At 39.8% G+C, this 14,416-nt stretch overlaps 1 protein-coding gene across 3 annotated transcripts in view; it reads right to left on the bottom strand.

Moving 5' to 3' along the window:
- fech (ferrochelatase) overlaps positions 1-14,416 on the bottom strand; it is a 57,023-nt gene that overhangs the window by 26,502 nt on the left and 16,105 nt on the right. For 2 of the 3 annotated variants that reach the window (XM_069923981.1, XM_069923979.1), the window contains exons 3-4: positions 6,392-6,511; positions 2,725-2,873 (exon numbers count right to left, since the gene is read on the bottom strand). In XM_069923981.1, coding sequence (XP_069780082.1) covers positions 2,725-2,873; positions 6,392-6,511 — 269 coding nt within the window. The remainder of the gene's footprint in view (positions 1-2,724; positions 2,874-6,391; positions 6,512-14,416) is intronic. The other variant, XM_069923980.1, reaches the window with a different exon arrangement.

The raw sequence follows: 14,416 nt of genomic DNA on the forward strand, positions 1-14,416 counted from the left end.
ACAGGAAGGTTAATTCAGTAACTAGAACAGATGCTTACCCTATTCCAAGAATAGATGACTATTGATAAAATTGGAAAAGCTAAATTTCCAATTAAGTTGGATTTTTTGAAGGGTTACTGGTGTGTGGTTTTAACTGAGAGAGGAAGGAATATTTCTGCTTCTGTTACTCCATCCAGTTTATATGAATATAATGTGTTACCTTTTGGCATGAAAAATGCCCCTGTAACATTTCAAAGGATGATTAATTTGGTAATCCAAGGGTTAACACATACAGATGCTTATATTGATGACTTGGTCACAAAAAGTGGCACATGGGAAGAACATTTGAAGGAATTAGACAAATTGTTTGCAAGATTATCCAAAGCAAACTTAACTGTTAACTTAACAAAGAGTGAATTTGCAAATGACACTGTGACATACTTGGGTCATGTAGTTGGACATGGCAAAGTTGCACCATTTCCAGCAAAGGTGAATGCAATTTCTGAATTTCTTATTCCCAATGGCAAGAAAGCAGTGCGAAGGTTTTTAGGAATGGCAGGATATTATAGGAAGTTTTGCATAAATTTTGCTGAGGTTGCTCTTCATTTAGCCAACCTTTTGAAGAAAGGGGCACAAATTTGTGTGGACTGAACAAAGTAAGAGAGTAAGAGAAAGAACAGTGTCAGCCAGGAGAAGCTTGTTGGAACTGAAACAGAAGCTCCAGAGTGGTGGATGGCTGGAAGTGTTATCTGTCTGATGTTTCTCTTGGAATAAGCGGAACAGAAAGGAGCTCTGTGCTGACATGAAAGAAGGAGGTTATCATCTGGAGAACCCTGATGGGACAAGATTCATCAGCGTGACATTGAGGTGACTAATGGTGGTGCCTCAGTTGTGGAAATCCTGGAACAACACATCTCTCTCTGCAAACCTACGAGAACCTTCCTGAGCAGTAAACATTTATCTTTCGAGCACTAAAGCCTGGTAAACTTTATACATGTTAAATTCTGTGCACAGTATAAGAATTGCCTGCAACCAGTGAACATGGAGGATTGAGAAGTGAGAGTGAATTGTGAACCAAAGAACATTTCTTAAATTTAGAGACACATTACCTACATGTGCACTTAGAATTAGAAGAGGGTTAAGTTGGGTTAGTTAAGTTTAAGGTAAAGTTTGATTCTGTTTTCATGTTTAAAGAAAATTAAAAACTTTTGTTTATGTAACTACTTGTTGTGGTGAATATCTATGGCTGCTGTGTTTTGGGGTCCTTTGGGTTCATAACATTGTGTCCACACACACACACACACACACACACACAAAGTGTGTGTGTTTCTAAGTTTTAGGTAAGTTACCAGGGCAGATTTGACCTAATTGCATAAAGTTCACTGTCAAGAGCCAGCCTTTCATTCAGCAAGGAAGCTGCAAGAATAATAGGGCTGTAATAATAGGAGATTTTAACTTCCCAAGCATTGGCTGGGATTGCCATAGGGTGGAGGGCTTGGATAGAGTCAAATTGGTTAATTGTGTTCCAGAAAGTTCTCTCAAACAATATTTAAATTAAAATTTTAAATTATTTTAAATTTAGACATAGATCATAGTAACAGGCCATTTCAGCTCAAGAATCCATGCTGCTCAATCAGCCTACATCCACGGTACATTTTTCCCCAGGGAAAACCCATGCAGACACGGGAGAACGTACAAACTCCTTACAGAGAGCGTGGGATTTAAACCCTGGTCTCAATCATCGGCACTGTAAAGGTGTTGCGCCAACCATGCCGTCCTATGTAGATTGCCTAATTACAAGAAGGACAACATTTGACCTCTCCCAGAAAATAAGGCAGAACAAGCCAACAAATGTATCAATGGGAAGCACTTTGGGACCAATGACCACAATTCTTTTAGTTTTAACATAGTTGTGGAAAACATTAGGACTGGTCCAGTTAATGTCCTGAATTGGGGTAGGGTGAACATTAATGACATTAGATAGGAATTTGCAGAGGTTGAAATTCATCAGATGAAATGAAACTGGGATTTCAGATGACAAATGAAACAAGATCGGTTTAGGTTTTTGATCCTTGCTGTCATTTAAGAGGTCAATCTTTCTTTGGCTTGGCTTCGCGGAAGAAGATTTATGGAGGGATAATGTCCACGTCAGCTGCAGGCTCGTTGGTGGCTGACAAGTCTGATGCGGGACAGGCAGACACGGTTGCAGCGGTTGCAAGGGAAAATGGGTTGGTTGGGGTTGGGTTTTTCCTCCTTTGTCTTTTGACACTGAGGTGGGCTCTGCGGTCTTCTTCAAAGGAGGTTGCTGCCCGCCGAACTGTGAGGCACGGTTTGAGGCGAGATCAGCCCACTGGCGGTGGTCAATGTGGCAGATTTCTTTAGGCAGTCCTTGTACCTCTTCTTTGGTTCACCTCTGTCTCGGTGGCCAGTGGAGAGCTCGCCATAGAACACGATCTTGGGAAGGCGATAGTCCTCCATTCTGGAGACGTGATCCACCCAGCGCAGTTGGATCTTCAGCAGCGTGGATTCGATGCTGTCGGCCTCTGCCATCTCGAGTACTTCGATGTTGGGGATGAAGTCGCTCCAATGAATGTTGAGGATGGGCTTAAAGTATGTTAATACTCAATCATGACAGAAAATAGGCAAAGTAACATTGCTGTGATATTGGGTATTAAAATCATTACCAAGTTTCTCATGATGCATCAATTATTTTTGTTGATGGAACATTACAAGTTAATGCAATACCTGTTTCTGGAGATATTTCATCAAGCAGTTTTACCATGCCATCTCCTTGCTTGGCTGTCCACTTTTTAATTGGTGATCCTCCACCAATCCTGTCATACTGTTCACGAATCTTTGGAGTGCGGCGTCTTGCAATAAAAGGAGCAAGTTTGCTGGAAAAAAATTCCAAAGTTAAACTGCCCATTTTCCTTCCCTTTAACGTATCTTGGAGCACCATACTCCATCCAAAAAGGAATACAAGTTGCATGCTATTTGATCACTATCAAGACATAACAGAATTTATAGTACCTTTCTATATGGCAAAATCTAACAGCATTTTTAATATTCCTTTCCTGAGACAACCAAAAAAAGTCAATTTATCAAAAAAATTACACATTAAAAATTACCTAAAAGAATCGTTGAACTAAGTTTGTAAAATTATTTGACAACCAAAATAAAGAAAGTGAACCCTATAGTTGGTAAATAACATTAATGCAAAACCCACGTACAATGTTAGATGGAGTTTCACTGTTTACACCAGGACAACCAGAACTAGGGGCCCATAGCCTCAAGATTCATGGTAGTAAATTTAGGACAGAGATGAGGAGGAACAGCTTTTCCCAGAGGGTGGTGAATCTGTGGAATTCACTGCCCATTAAAGCAGTGGAGACAGTAAATATATTTAAGACAAGGTTGATAGATTTCTACAGAGTAAGGGAATTAAGAGATATGGGGAAAAGGCAGGTAGGTAGAGATGAGTTTATCATCAGATCAGTCATGATCACATTGAATGGCCTACTCCTGCTCCTATTTCTTACGTTCTTTTTTTTGTTTTTTTAATATTTATAATTTTTGAATCATAACATCAATAATAACATTTTCATACAGAAAATATATAAATGAATTAAAAAACCCAACCTCCCTCATCCACCACTAACACCCACCCTCCTCCCCCTTCTACCCACTAAAAAATAGAAGAAAGGAGGACATCACTTAAAAACAGTATTCAACTTTTTAAGCTGTGGAAACCAAGACACCCATCTGAAAGAATGGAGAGATTAAATCTTCAAACCAAGTATTTTTACATATGGTCTCCATACTTTTACCAAAAAAAAATGATATTTATCCTTCAAATTGTACGTTATCTTTTCTAAAGGAATACAGGTTTTAATTTCAGTATGCCATCTCTGCATTCCTGAAGCTGAATCAGATTTCCAGGTGATGGCCAAACATTTTTTAAAAACAGCCAAAGCTAAACATAGAAATTCGATATGATACAGAGTCAATCTTAATCCTAAGGCAATCAACTTAATGTACCCTAATAAAAACAACATTGGATCAGACAGAAGGCTCACTTTTAACACTTTCTCCAAAAATAATTTAACTTGTATCCAAAATGTCTTAACCTTAGAACAGGTCCAAATCGAATGTAAAAAAAAAAGTACCCATCTTTTCTCCACACTTAAAACACAAATCCTAAGAAATTAAATTAATTTTGGAGGGGTTAAATATAACTGTTATTCAGTAGGGACCCACCAATATTGAAACATTTAATTGAAATATGGAATAAAATTGACTATGAGATAGGTGGAAAAGGAAAAATTTCAGCGAAAATGCCTTTATATCAAAATATTTTTTTTTCCTTTTACTGTCAATAATCAGTTTTTAAAGATATGGAATCAACTGGGGATTTTAAAAATTGAAGATTGTTTTGAAGCAGGGAAGTTGGTATCTTTTAATCAGATGAAGGAAAAATTTCAAGTTCCTAGTAATATTTTTTTTGCTGTAAAAAAACAACTTTTTATTGGAAAAATTAGGTCACAGTTTAAAATTACCTAGACAATTTACTTACTAAGGAAGAAACAAATAAGTTTATTTCTGAAATGTTTCATAAATCACATATTATATAAATGGGATGAAAAATTGGTACAACATAGAACTTCTCCAGTATTACATCATCTCCTCAATATTTGGAAGAAGATTCATGTAGAAAGAAATACAACAAATTATCAATTACCAAAACTAATATTGACGCAAAATAAGTTACTCCCTTTTACAATAGATAACCTTTCCTTTAGAGAATGGGAAAAAAAGGGATTAAAAGAATAGAAAATTGTTTTTCAGGAAGTAGATTCTTATCCTTTGAACAAATGAGAGATAAGTACAATATAACTGGAGATACAGCGCTGGCATATTACCAATTGAGATCCTACTTGAAGGATAAATTAGGAAGCAGTTTGAGTTTGCCAGAGGGAAGTAACCTTGAATATGTGATTACAGATACAATGTTAATCAAAAGATTTATAACAAATATGTATATTAAACTGCAAGAAAAGGAGAATGAGGAAACAAATGGTAAAACTAAACAAAAATGGGAACAAGATTTAAATATAAAGATAAAAAAGGAAACATGGGAGAAATTATGTTCTGGAACGATGAGAAATACAATAAATACGAGGCTACGTATGATACAATATAACTGGTTACACAGACTATACATTACACCTCAAAAGTCAAATAAATGGGACCCAACAGTATCTGATAGATGTTTTCGATGTAAAAAAGAAATGGGAACAACAATTCATGCAATCTGGACATGTGAGAAAGTAGAAAAATTTTGGGAAGATCTCAATCAGATATTAAATAAAATAACAGAAAACAATATACCAAAGAACCCAGAGATCTTTCTCCTAAGTAACATAAAAAACAAAGAATTTGGAATTGATTTGGAGGATGCACAAAAAAGATTTGTTAAGATAGCTCTAGCCGTAGCAAAAAAATGTATTATGTCAACCTGGAAATTGGAAGATAATCTGAAAATACAACAATGGTATATAGAAATGAATAAATGTATTCCATTAGAAAAAATTACATATAGTTTAAGAAATAATATTGAAATATTCGAACAAAAATGGGAGCCTTACATTAAATACAATAGCGAAAACCTACCGGGGACAATCATTACCTAAGTTGATGGAAGGAGAAGGAAAGAAAAGAATGGACTCAGTAGAATTTCTGGTGTATTTTTGTTGAATGACAACATTGTCTGACTGGTTTAATGTAACCTAGATTGTATACCTAAAATGGATGGGGGGGGGTGGTGGGGGGGTGGCTTGGGAGGAGGGAGGGGGGGGGGAGAAAAAGTCACTGTATATGTGTGAAAAAGAAAAAGTGTATATCATGGCTATTGTGATTTATGGTGTGAAAAATAAAAAATTTTTAAAAAATTGAAATGTTTCATAAATCAAGATTAAAATGGGAATATGACTTAAACAGGAAGATAGATAAAAATGTTTGGAGAAATTTATGCAAGGATAGGATGACTAAGGTTATAAATGTAGGATATAGATGAGAACAATATAATTTTCTACATCAATATATTTCTTGCGTCCTTATGTGAATATTTGACCATTATATGGAGGCTTAAACACAGCATCGCAATAAAATGGAGACAAAGATGTAAAATTGCAAAGATCAGAAGTCTAATAAAAATTATGCAACACAGACTTAAACATAAGAAATTAAAACAAAACCCAATGCAAGGTCAAGGAGCAACATTTCTTCTGATGAGGTCTTAGAATTAAAAATACAGATTCAACTACTTCAAATCATTTGATTTTCCAGCAAATAAAATTTAATGTTGAAATTAAAACCTACATTAGTTAACATTATTACAAACTGTAGCATTTACCTTTGGGCTGGAAGGGGGATAAGGTCTTTATCCATAAAAAGCCGAAGCAAAAAATCATGAACATCATCTAATGTTTCAGGACCTCCCATGTTTAACATGAGGATGCCGGTCTTGGGTTTTCTGATAAAATGATAGGACATGGAAAATTTTAAGTCGAATAACACATGTAAGTACAATTCTTTTGTCATAAGAATGCACATTGGTAGAAACTGCCATCTTGCAGAAAACATAGCTATTCATAAATGAATAGCAATCAATGATTTTTTTTTCTGTTTAGATGTTTTTCCTTGAAATACAGACAATACTCCCAAAATAACAAAAATAATCATAGCTTAGAAATTTTCATATTAATGGATCATTTTCAGTATTAATTATTTAAAATATATAAGTAATCATAATAGCCAACAACAACAATTTTACCCATTCAATTTTGAAGAGATCCATTTTGTGGAATGGTCCAATGGAAGATACAAGAGTCTATGCCAGCAGGAGCAATCAATACACATGACAATTAATTTAACCAGAAGGGGAATCAGTTTATTATACAAAATTTGGCAGTTAGTGCGAGTCTATTAACAGCACCAGCAACCAGATTTCAATCCAACGCTGCATGCAAGGTGTTTGCACGTTCTCCCTGCGTCGGCATGGGTTTTCCCTGGGTGCTCTGGTTTACTCCCACCCTCTAAAGCGAACGGGATTGTAGGTTAATTTTGGTGTATTTGGGCAGCACAAGTTTAAATGGCTGAAATCAGCTTCTAACGTGCTGCAAATTTTAAAAAAATTAACAAGTAAATTCCTGAATTGCATCCAGTCTATGTTATTTTTCAAATATACAGCCATCAGTGGTACCTGCTACCTAGTTATAACACAGTATCCAAGTACTTCAGCACACATGCATGGTTGAGATTAGGGGAAAAAAGCCTTGAACCTGATTGTGGGAATTCTCTGCACAAATTGTTACTGAAGTAAGAGTTCAAGTATTTTAAAAGGAAACGAAAAAGACCTCTAAAAGACAAGAAAAAGCAGACAGATTTTGGAATGGTGCAGGAAAGACAGGGTTGTTGTTATGAGTGATTTCAACTTCCCCAATATTGACTTGCTCTTCCTGACTGCAAGAGGGATAGATGAGGCTGAATTTGTCAGGTGTATTCAAGAAGGATTCCTGACACAGTATGTGGACCAGCCAATGGGAGAGCCATTCTCGATTTAATTCGAGGTAATGAACCTGGTCAGGTGGCAGACCTCTCAGTGGCATAGCATTTTGATGAGAGTGACCACAACTCCGTGAGCTTTAGCAGAGCTATGGATAAGGATAAAAGTAGACAAAATGGTAAAGTGTTTGATTGGGGAAGGGCTAATTATGATGGGATGAGGCAGGACCTAGCAAGAGTAAACTGGAAACATGTTCAAGGGTTAAAGCACAGAACTAATGTGGAAGAAGTTTAGGGATCACTTGTGTTAGGTTCAGGATGTTTGTCCCACTGGGACAGGGAAAAGATGGTAGGAAAAGGGAACCGTCGTTGATGAAGCAGGTGAGGCAACTGGTCTAGAGGAAGAAAGAAGCATACATTAGATTTTGGAAGCAGGAAACAGGAAAGGTTCATGAGAAGTATATGGTAGCCAGGAAGGAGCTTAAGAAAGGAGCTCAAAGGGGGCATGTAGGATTAAGGAGAACCTATAGGCATTCTATGTATATGTTAAGAACAGAAAGAAGATGAGAATGAAGGTGGGGTGGCTAAAGGAGGCAACATGTGCCTGGAGGTGATTAAGGTGAGGTCAGAATAGAACAGGCTTGTGTGCTGGATAATGTTGAGATTTTAAGAAGATCCAATATGTCCTCTTCTTTAAACAGCAAGATGAATGTTCACAGCGCCAGATGTTATACACCCCAGGTTGCTGTGGTCAGTGAGGGTTGAAACATCTGCAGCAGTAGCTATGATCTTTGAGTCCTCTTTGGCCAGAGGGAAGGTCCCAGAGGATTGCAGAATAGCAAACTTAGTCCCTTCGTTTAAAAAAATAGGGAGAAGCCTAGAAATTATAGGCCAATGGGTCTTACGCCAGTGGTATGCAAGCTATTGGAGATGATTCTTAAGGAGAAGATCTATGAGCATTTGGAGAAGACTGGTCTATTCAAGAATAGTCAGCATGGCTTTGTGAAGGGAAGGTCTTACCTCATGAGTCCAATGAGTTTTTTTTTGAGGAGGTAACAAAAGAAATTGATGAGGGTAGGGTGGTAGATGCAGTCTACATGGATTTTAGCAAGGCATTTGACAAGGTCCCCCATGAAAGACTCACCAGAAAGTCATGAGGCATGGGACCATGGAACACTGGCTGAGTGGAAAAAAAAAATTGACTTGCAGGTAGAAAGCAGAGAATAATAGTGGAAGGAATGTTTTCTGCCTGGAGGTTAGTGATTAGTGGAAGGATCTGTTCTGGGACCCTTGCTCTTTGTGATTTTTCCTTCAATTTGCAGATGGCGTCAATTTAGCCAACTTTCTCTAACCTTCTGCCTCCTTTCCTCCAGCATCCCACCCCTTCCCTTCTTATCAATGAGGTTACCCTTCTTAGCACTTTGACCTCTCCCCTTGGCTTTTTTTTCCTTCTATCCTCCTGCCTGTATCCACCCATTACCTCTTACCCGGTGCTCCTGCCCCTTCCTCTCCTCTTCCCCCTCCCACCCACCTTTTCATTCAGGCATCTATCTGTTTTTCCACATTTCCAATGAAAGGCTCAAACCCAAAATGTTGACTGGCGTTTACTTCTTCAAATGCTGCATGACCTTCTGAATTTCCCCAGCACTTTTATGTATTTCTCAAGAACGTTAGGATAATTAATCAGGACAATATTTTTTTTTATTTTCATTTTTATTTAGGGCATAGTAGAAGCTGATTCAAGGCATTTAAATCCATGCCACCCAATTTGCCTCCAACCCTGTACGTTTTGGAGTGTAGGAAGGAACTGGAGCACCAGGGGAAAACCCATGCAGACACAGGAGAAACTCCTTTCAGACAGGACCAGATTCGAACCTGGGTCGTTGGCGCTGTAATCTTTGGCTTGGCTTCGCGGACGAAGATTTATGGAGGGGGTAAAAAGTCCACGTCAGCTGCAGGCTCGTTTGTGGCTGACCAGTCCGATGCGGGACAGGCAGACACGATTGCAGCGGTTGCAAGGGAAAATTGGTTGGTTGGGGTTGGGTGTTGGGTTTTTCCTCCTTTGCCTTTTGTCAGTGAGGTGGGCTCTGCGGTCTTCTTCAAAGGAGGCTGCTGCCCGCCAAACTGTGAGGCGCCAAGATGCACGGTTTGAGGCGTTATCAGCCCACTGGCGGTGGTCAATGTGGCAGGCACCAAGAGATTTCTTTAGGCAGTCCTTGTACCTTTTCTTTGGTGCACCTCTGTCACGGTGGCCAGTGGAGAGCTCGCCATATAATACGATCTTGGGAAGGCGATGGTCCTCCATTCTGGAGACGTGACCCATCCAGCGCAGCTGGATCTTCAGCAGCGTGGACTCGATGCTGTCGACCTCTGCCATCTCGAGTACCTCGACGTTAGGGGTGTGAGCGCTCCAATGGATGTTGAGGATGGAGCGGAGACAACGCTGGTGGAAGCGTTCTAGGAGCCGTAGGTGGTGCCGGTAGAGGACCCATGATTCGGAGCCGAACAGGAGTGTGGGTATGACAACGGCTCTGTATACGCTTATCTTTGTGAGGTTTTTCAGTTGGTTGTTTTTCCAGACTCTTTTGTGTAGTCTTCCAAAGGCGCTATTTGCCTTGGCGAGTCTGTTGTCTATCTCATTGTCGATCCTTGCATCTGATGAAATGGTGCAGCCGAGATAGGTAAACTGGTTGACCGTTTTGAGTTTTGTGTGCCCGATGGAGATGTGGGGGGGCTGGTAGTCATGGTGGGGAGCTGGCTGATGGAGGACCTCAGTTTTCTTCAGGCTGACTTCCAGGCCAAACATTTTGGCAGTTTCCGCAAAGCAGGACGTCAAGCGCTGAAGAGCTGGCTCTGAATGGGCAACTAAAGCGGCATCATCTGCAAAGAGTAGTTCACGGACAAGTTTCTCTTGTGTCTTGGTGTGAGCTTGCAGGCGCCTCAGATAATAATGTCGCGCTAACTGTGTCACCCTGATGAAAGCAGGGCATGAAGAAAGAAATCAGTCAAGAGTGTTGGATATGACACCATTATGTGAACGTGATAACGTGGGGAACTGATTTATACTGAACGCTTTGTAGCAATGCTTGTAATATGTATTTAGTAAAGCATTGAGTTAGCCTGCATTGACATTGTGGCTGTCTTTGATTTATAACGGGGGGGGGGGGGGGGGGGGGGGAGGCGAAAACATAACAGTGGCGACGAGGATTTAAGAACTCACTCAACCATTACACATTTATCAACTCTAACTACAGAAGACAGCTAAAAGCTGGGAATCCCAAGAGATAGCGGAAGTAGCTCACTTTGACAATTCAATGAGGATGAAGACACTTGGGAATCGTATGTAGAACATTTTGCTAATCATTGCATTATACATATTACTGAAAATCCTCCATTGAATAAAAAACGGGCATTGTTTTTAACCATAATGGGAGGAGGCACCCTATGAGCTCTTAAGATTACTAACTAGCTCACACATGCCTTCAACGAAAACACATGCTGAATGAAATCTGTCAAGCTATTGGTCAGCACCTTAACCCCCGGCCTCCAGAAATGACAGAAAGACATAACTTTTACCGACGTAAACAAAAGCACGAAGAGTCTGTCCCAAATTTCATGGCTGATTTATGCAAACTGTCTAGATACTGTGCATTTGGACAATTCAGAGACTGTGTTAAAAGATCAATTAGTAACGGGTTTAGCTGAACAAACTACCCAAGCAAAGCTAATGGCAACATGAAATCTGACCCTTGAAGTGGCATTAGACATTGTTACTGCCGCCCAGACAGCGGCAAGCAATGCAGATGTCTGCCAGAGAGACTTGGCTATCAATAAATCTTGGCGCCAAGATTCATCCCACCGAGAGCCTGCCCGCCAAAAATGTTTTCGCTGCAGAAAGATGAATATTTGCTATTTCAAAAAATCCAAATGCCACAAATGCAATGAGAAGGGGCACATCAAGGAAAGATGCTCAATGATTAAACTAAAGGAAGATTACCAGCCAGGCTCCAGAAAAATACAATTTGCACAAGAACACAGATACCAATGAATAAGATGAGGAACCAAATGAAAGTAAACATGTTATACAAGTAATCCACATCCATGGACTGGGCCACGAAGAGCCAAATTTTTTTACATCCATGTCCACATTAACAACAAACCGATATGGATGAAACTAGAAATGGGAGCAGCGGTTTCCCTAATACCCAGAACAATGAAGGAGCGCTTGCTACCGCATGCAAAAGATGCTCCAAACGAACACCATCTTAAAAACTGGGGAGGAAATACTTTTGGAAAGTGCAAAGTACACATTAAGTACAAGGATCAATCTAACCAGTTGGCCCTCTATATCGTGGACACCGAGAGGCCAGCATTGCTCGGTCGCAATTGGTTACGCAACCTTCAGCTGGATTGGCAAGAAATAAGGAAGACAATCAGCCAAAAGAACAAAGAAAAGCAGATGAGCACCTGCAGCGGGAACCAAACTGGCTCCAATTTTTAAACGTTACGGCACAGATTTCAAAAATGGTTTAGGAAACCCGAAGCAGAACCCAAATTTTGAAAACCCAGAGCCCTTTCACAATAAAGGGAAAAATTGAATCGGAACTTAATAGACTGCAAAAAGAAAGAATATTAGAAAAAATCTAGTACTCTGATTGGGCAACCCCAATCGTACCAGTATACAAAGCAAATAGAGAAATGGAGAAATACATATCTGCAGTGATTACAAAGTGACCATTAATCAAGCACTATAAATTCCAGAACACCCCATTCCAAAGGCTGAAGAACTATTCCAAACATTAACCGGGGGACAAAAATTCACTAAACTGGACCTGTCACTGGCCTACCAACAGGTGGAGCTAGACTAAAACTCGCAGAAATATGTAACCATAAACACACATTTGGGATTATTTACATATTGCCCCCCCCACCACCACCCCGTATGCCATACGGAATATCAGCAGCGCCAGCCATATTCCAAGTAATTATGGACAAGTTACTGCAAGGACTCAACGTAGGTTGATACTAAGATGACATCATCATTACCGGCAGGGATGACTCTGAATATCTAACTACCCTGGACATTGTTTTGAATCGACTACAGCAGGCAAACATCCGACTACAAAAAGACAAATGTGCGTTCATGGCACCATCGGTGACCTACTTAGGTTTCACCATCAATAAGGAAGGGGTACAAATGGACAAAAAGAGTACAGAAGCTGTACGGAATGCTCCTTACCAGACCAACAAAACAGAACTACAATCATTTCTGGGTCTAATAAACCATTTTCGCTGACACATTCCAAATATGTATGTGTTACGTAATCTCCTGAATGAACTACTTAAGAAAAATAAGAAATGGCACTGGAACACAGAAACCAAACAAGTTGTTAATGAACTAAAAAGAATTTTAACAAGCAATAACCATGTCTTAATTTATTACAATCCAGACAAAGAACTAACACTGGCAGTAGATGCATCGCCTGTGGGATTGGGTGCCGTACTGTCACAGAAAACTAAAAAGGAGAATAACCCAATCACTAACTGCTTGTGAGCAGAACTATGCCCACTTGGAAAGAGAAAGACTAGCTATCATCTTTGAGGTAAAAAGATTTCACTAATACCTGAACGGACACAAGTATACATTGTGACAGACAACAAACCACTGAGTCTAATATTGGGATCAAAAAGAGGAATATTGATCGTGTCGGCACCCCAAATTCAAAGGTGGGTAATGCTATTGGCAGCATACGATTTTGATTTAAAACACAAACCAGCACCACAGAATAACCACGCAGATGCCCCCTCCCGCTGACCGCTCCCAGCTACGGAGCAGAACGAAACAATCGCTAAATGGACATCAGAAGCAACAGAAATAAATCAAAGCAAACTGAATCAACTTCTGATAATGGCAAAGGGGGATCAGTAAGGAAACCCAGATAGATATAATACTGTCCAGAGAATTCTATTTCACAAACAATGGCTGGCTAGAAGATTGGGAAATGTCAGGGGAGATGAAATCCTATTACACCAGACGTGACAATATGTCCATCGAAGAAGGATGCCTACTGGAGGAGTCACGTGATGGAGTAGTGGCCGGACGGTGAACTCCAGCCCTCTCCAGAAAAGTCGGGAAAAACAAAGGAAAACACAAAGGCACAGAAATAAAAGTTACAGAAAAGTGAGTATAAAGGTGGAAAGAAGATGGCGACAAAAAAAGAAAAATCGAAAGCAACGGTAAGAAGAGAGGAAGAGAAGACAAAGGAGGAAAAAGGTGAAGGCCTTACATGTCCGAAGAGGCCCGCTGCGGAGAGAGAAACCCGCTCCCTCAGGTCGGTAAACAATGGACTACAAAAATGGCTCGCAGAGCCGAGTAAAAGTGCGCAACCGCGCATGCGCGAGGAGTTGCGCATGCGCGATGCGCATGAAAAAAAAACACACCGACGGGAGGGGGGACCAGCTGGGGAGTCGATATCCACAGCCGGCAACGACAGCTGCAGAACACCTGCAGCAAGAAGAGACCACAGAAGACAATAGAAACAAGAAAGAAGAGAAGGAAAGGGCACCAAAGAAACAACAGATGGCCAACCCAGAGGAAGAAGAAGAGGAAGAGGAAGAGTACAGTGAAATAGAAGAAGAAAAGAAAGGCAAGATAAAGGATATACTTTCTCTTATTAAAGGATACATGGAGTCATTTAAAGAATGGCAAACACAGGAATTTAAGGATTTAAGAAAAAGAATAAACAACACAGAAGAGAAAATGAATAAAATAGAGATGACCTTAACAGAAATGGGAAAGAAAATGGACAAGATGGAAGAGCGGGCAGTAGGAGCAGAAATGGAGGTAGAAGACTTAAAAAAGAAATTGGAGGAA

The sequence above is a fragment of the Narcine bancroftii genome, chromosome 3 (genome assembly GCF_036971445.1).
Source record: "Narcine bancroftii isolate sNarBan1 chromosome 3, sNarBan1.hap1, whole genome shotgun sequence".
NCBI classification, from domain to species: Eukaryota; Metazoa; Chordata; class Chondrichthyes; order Torpediniformes; family Narcinidae; genus Narcine; species Narcine bancroftii.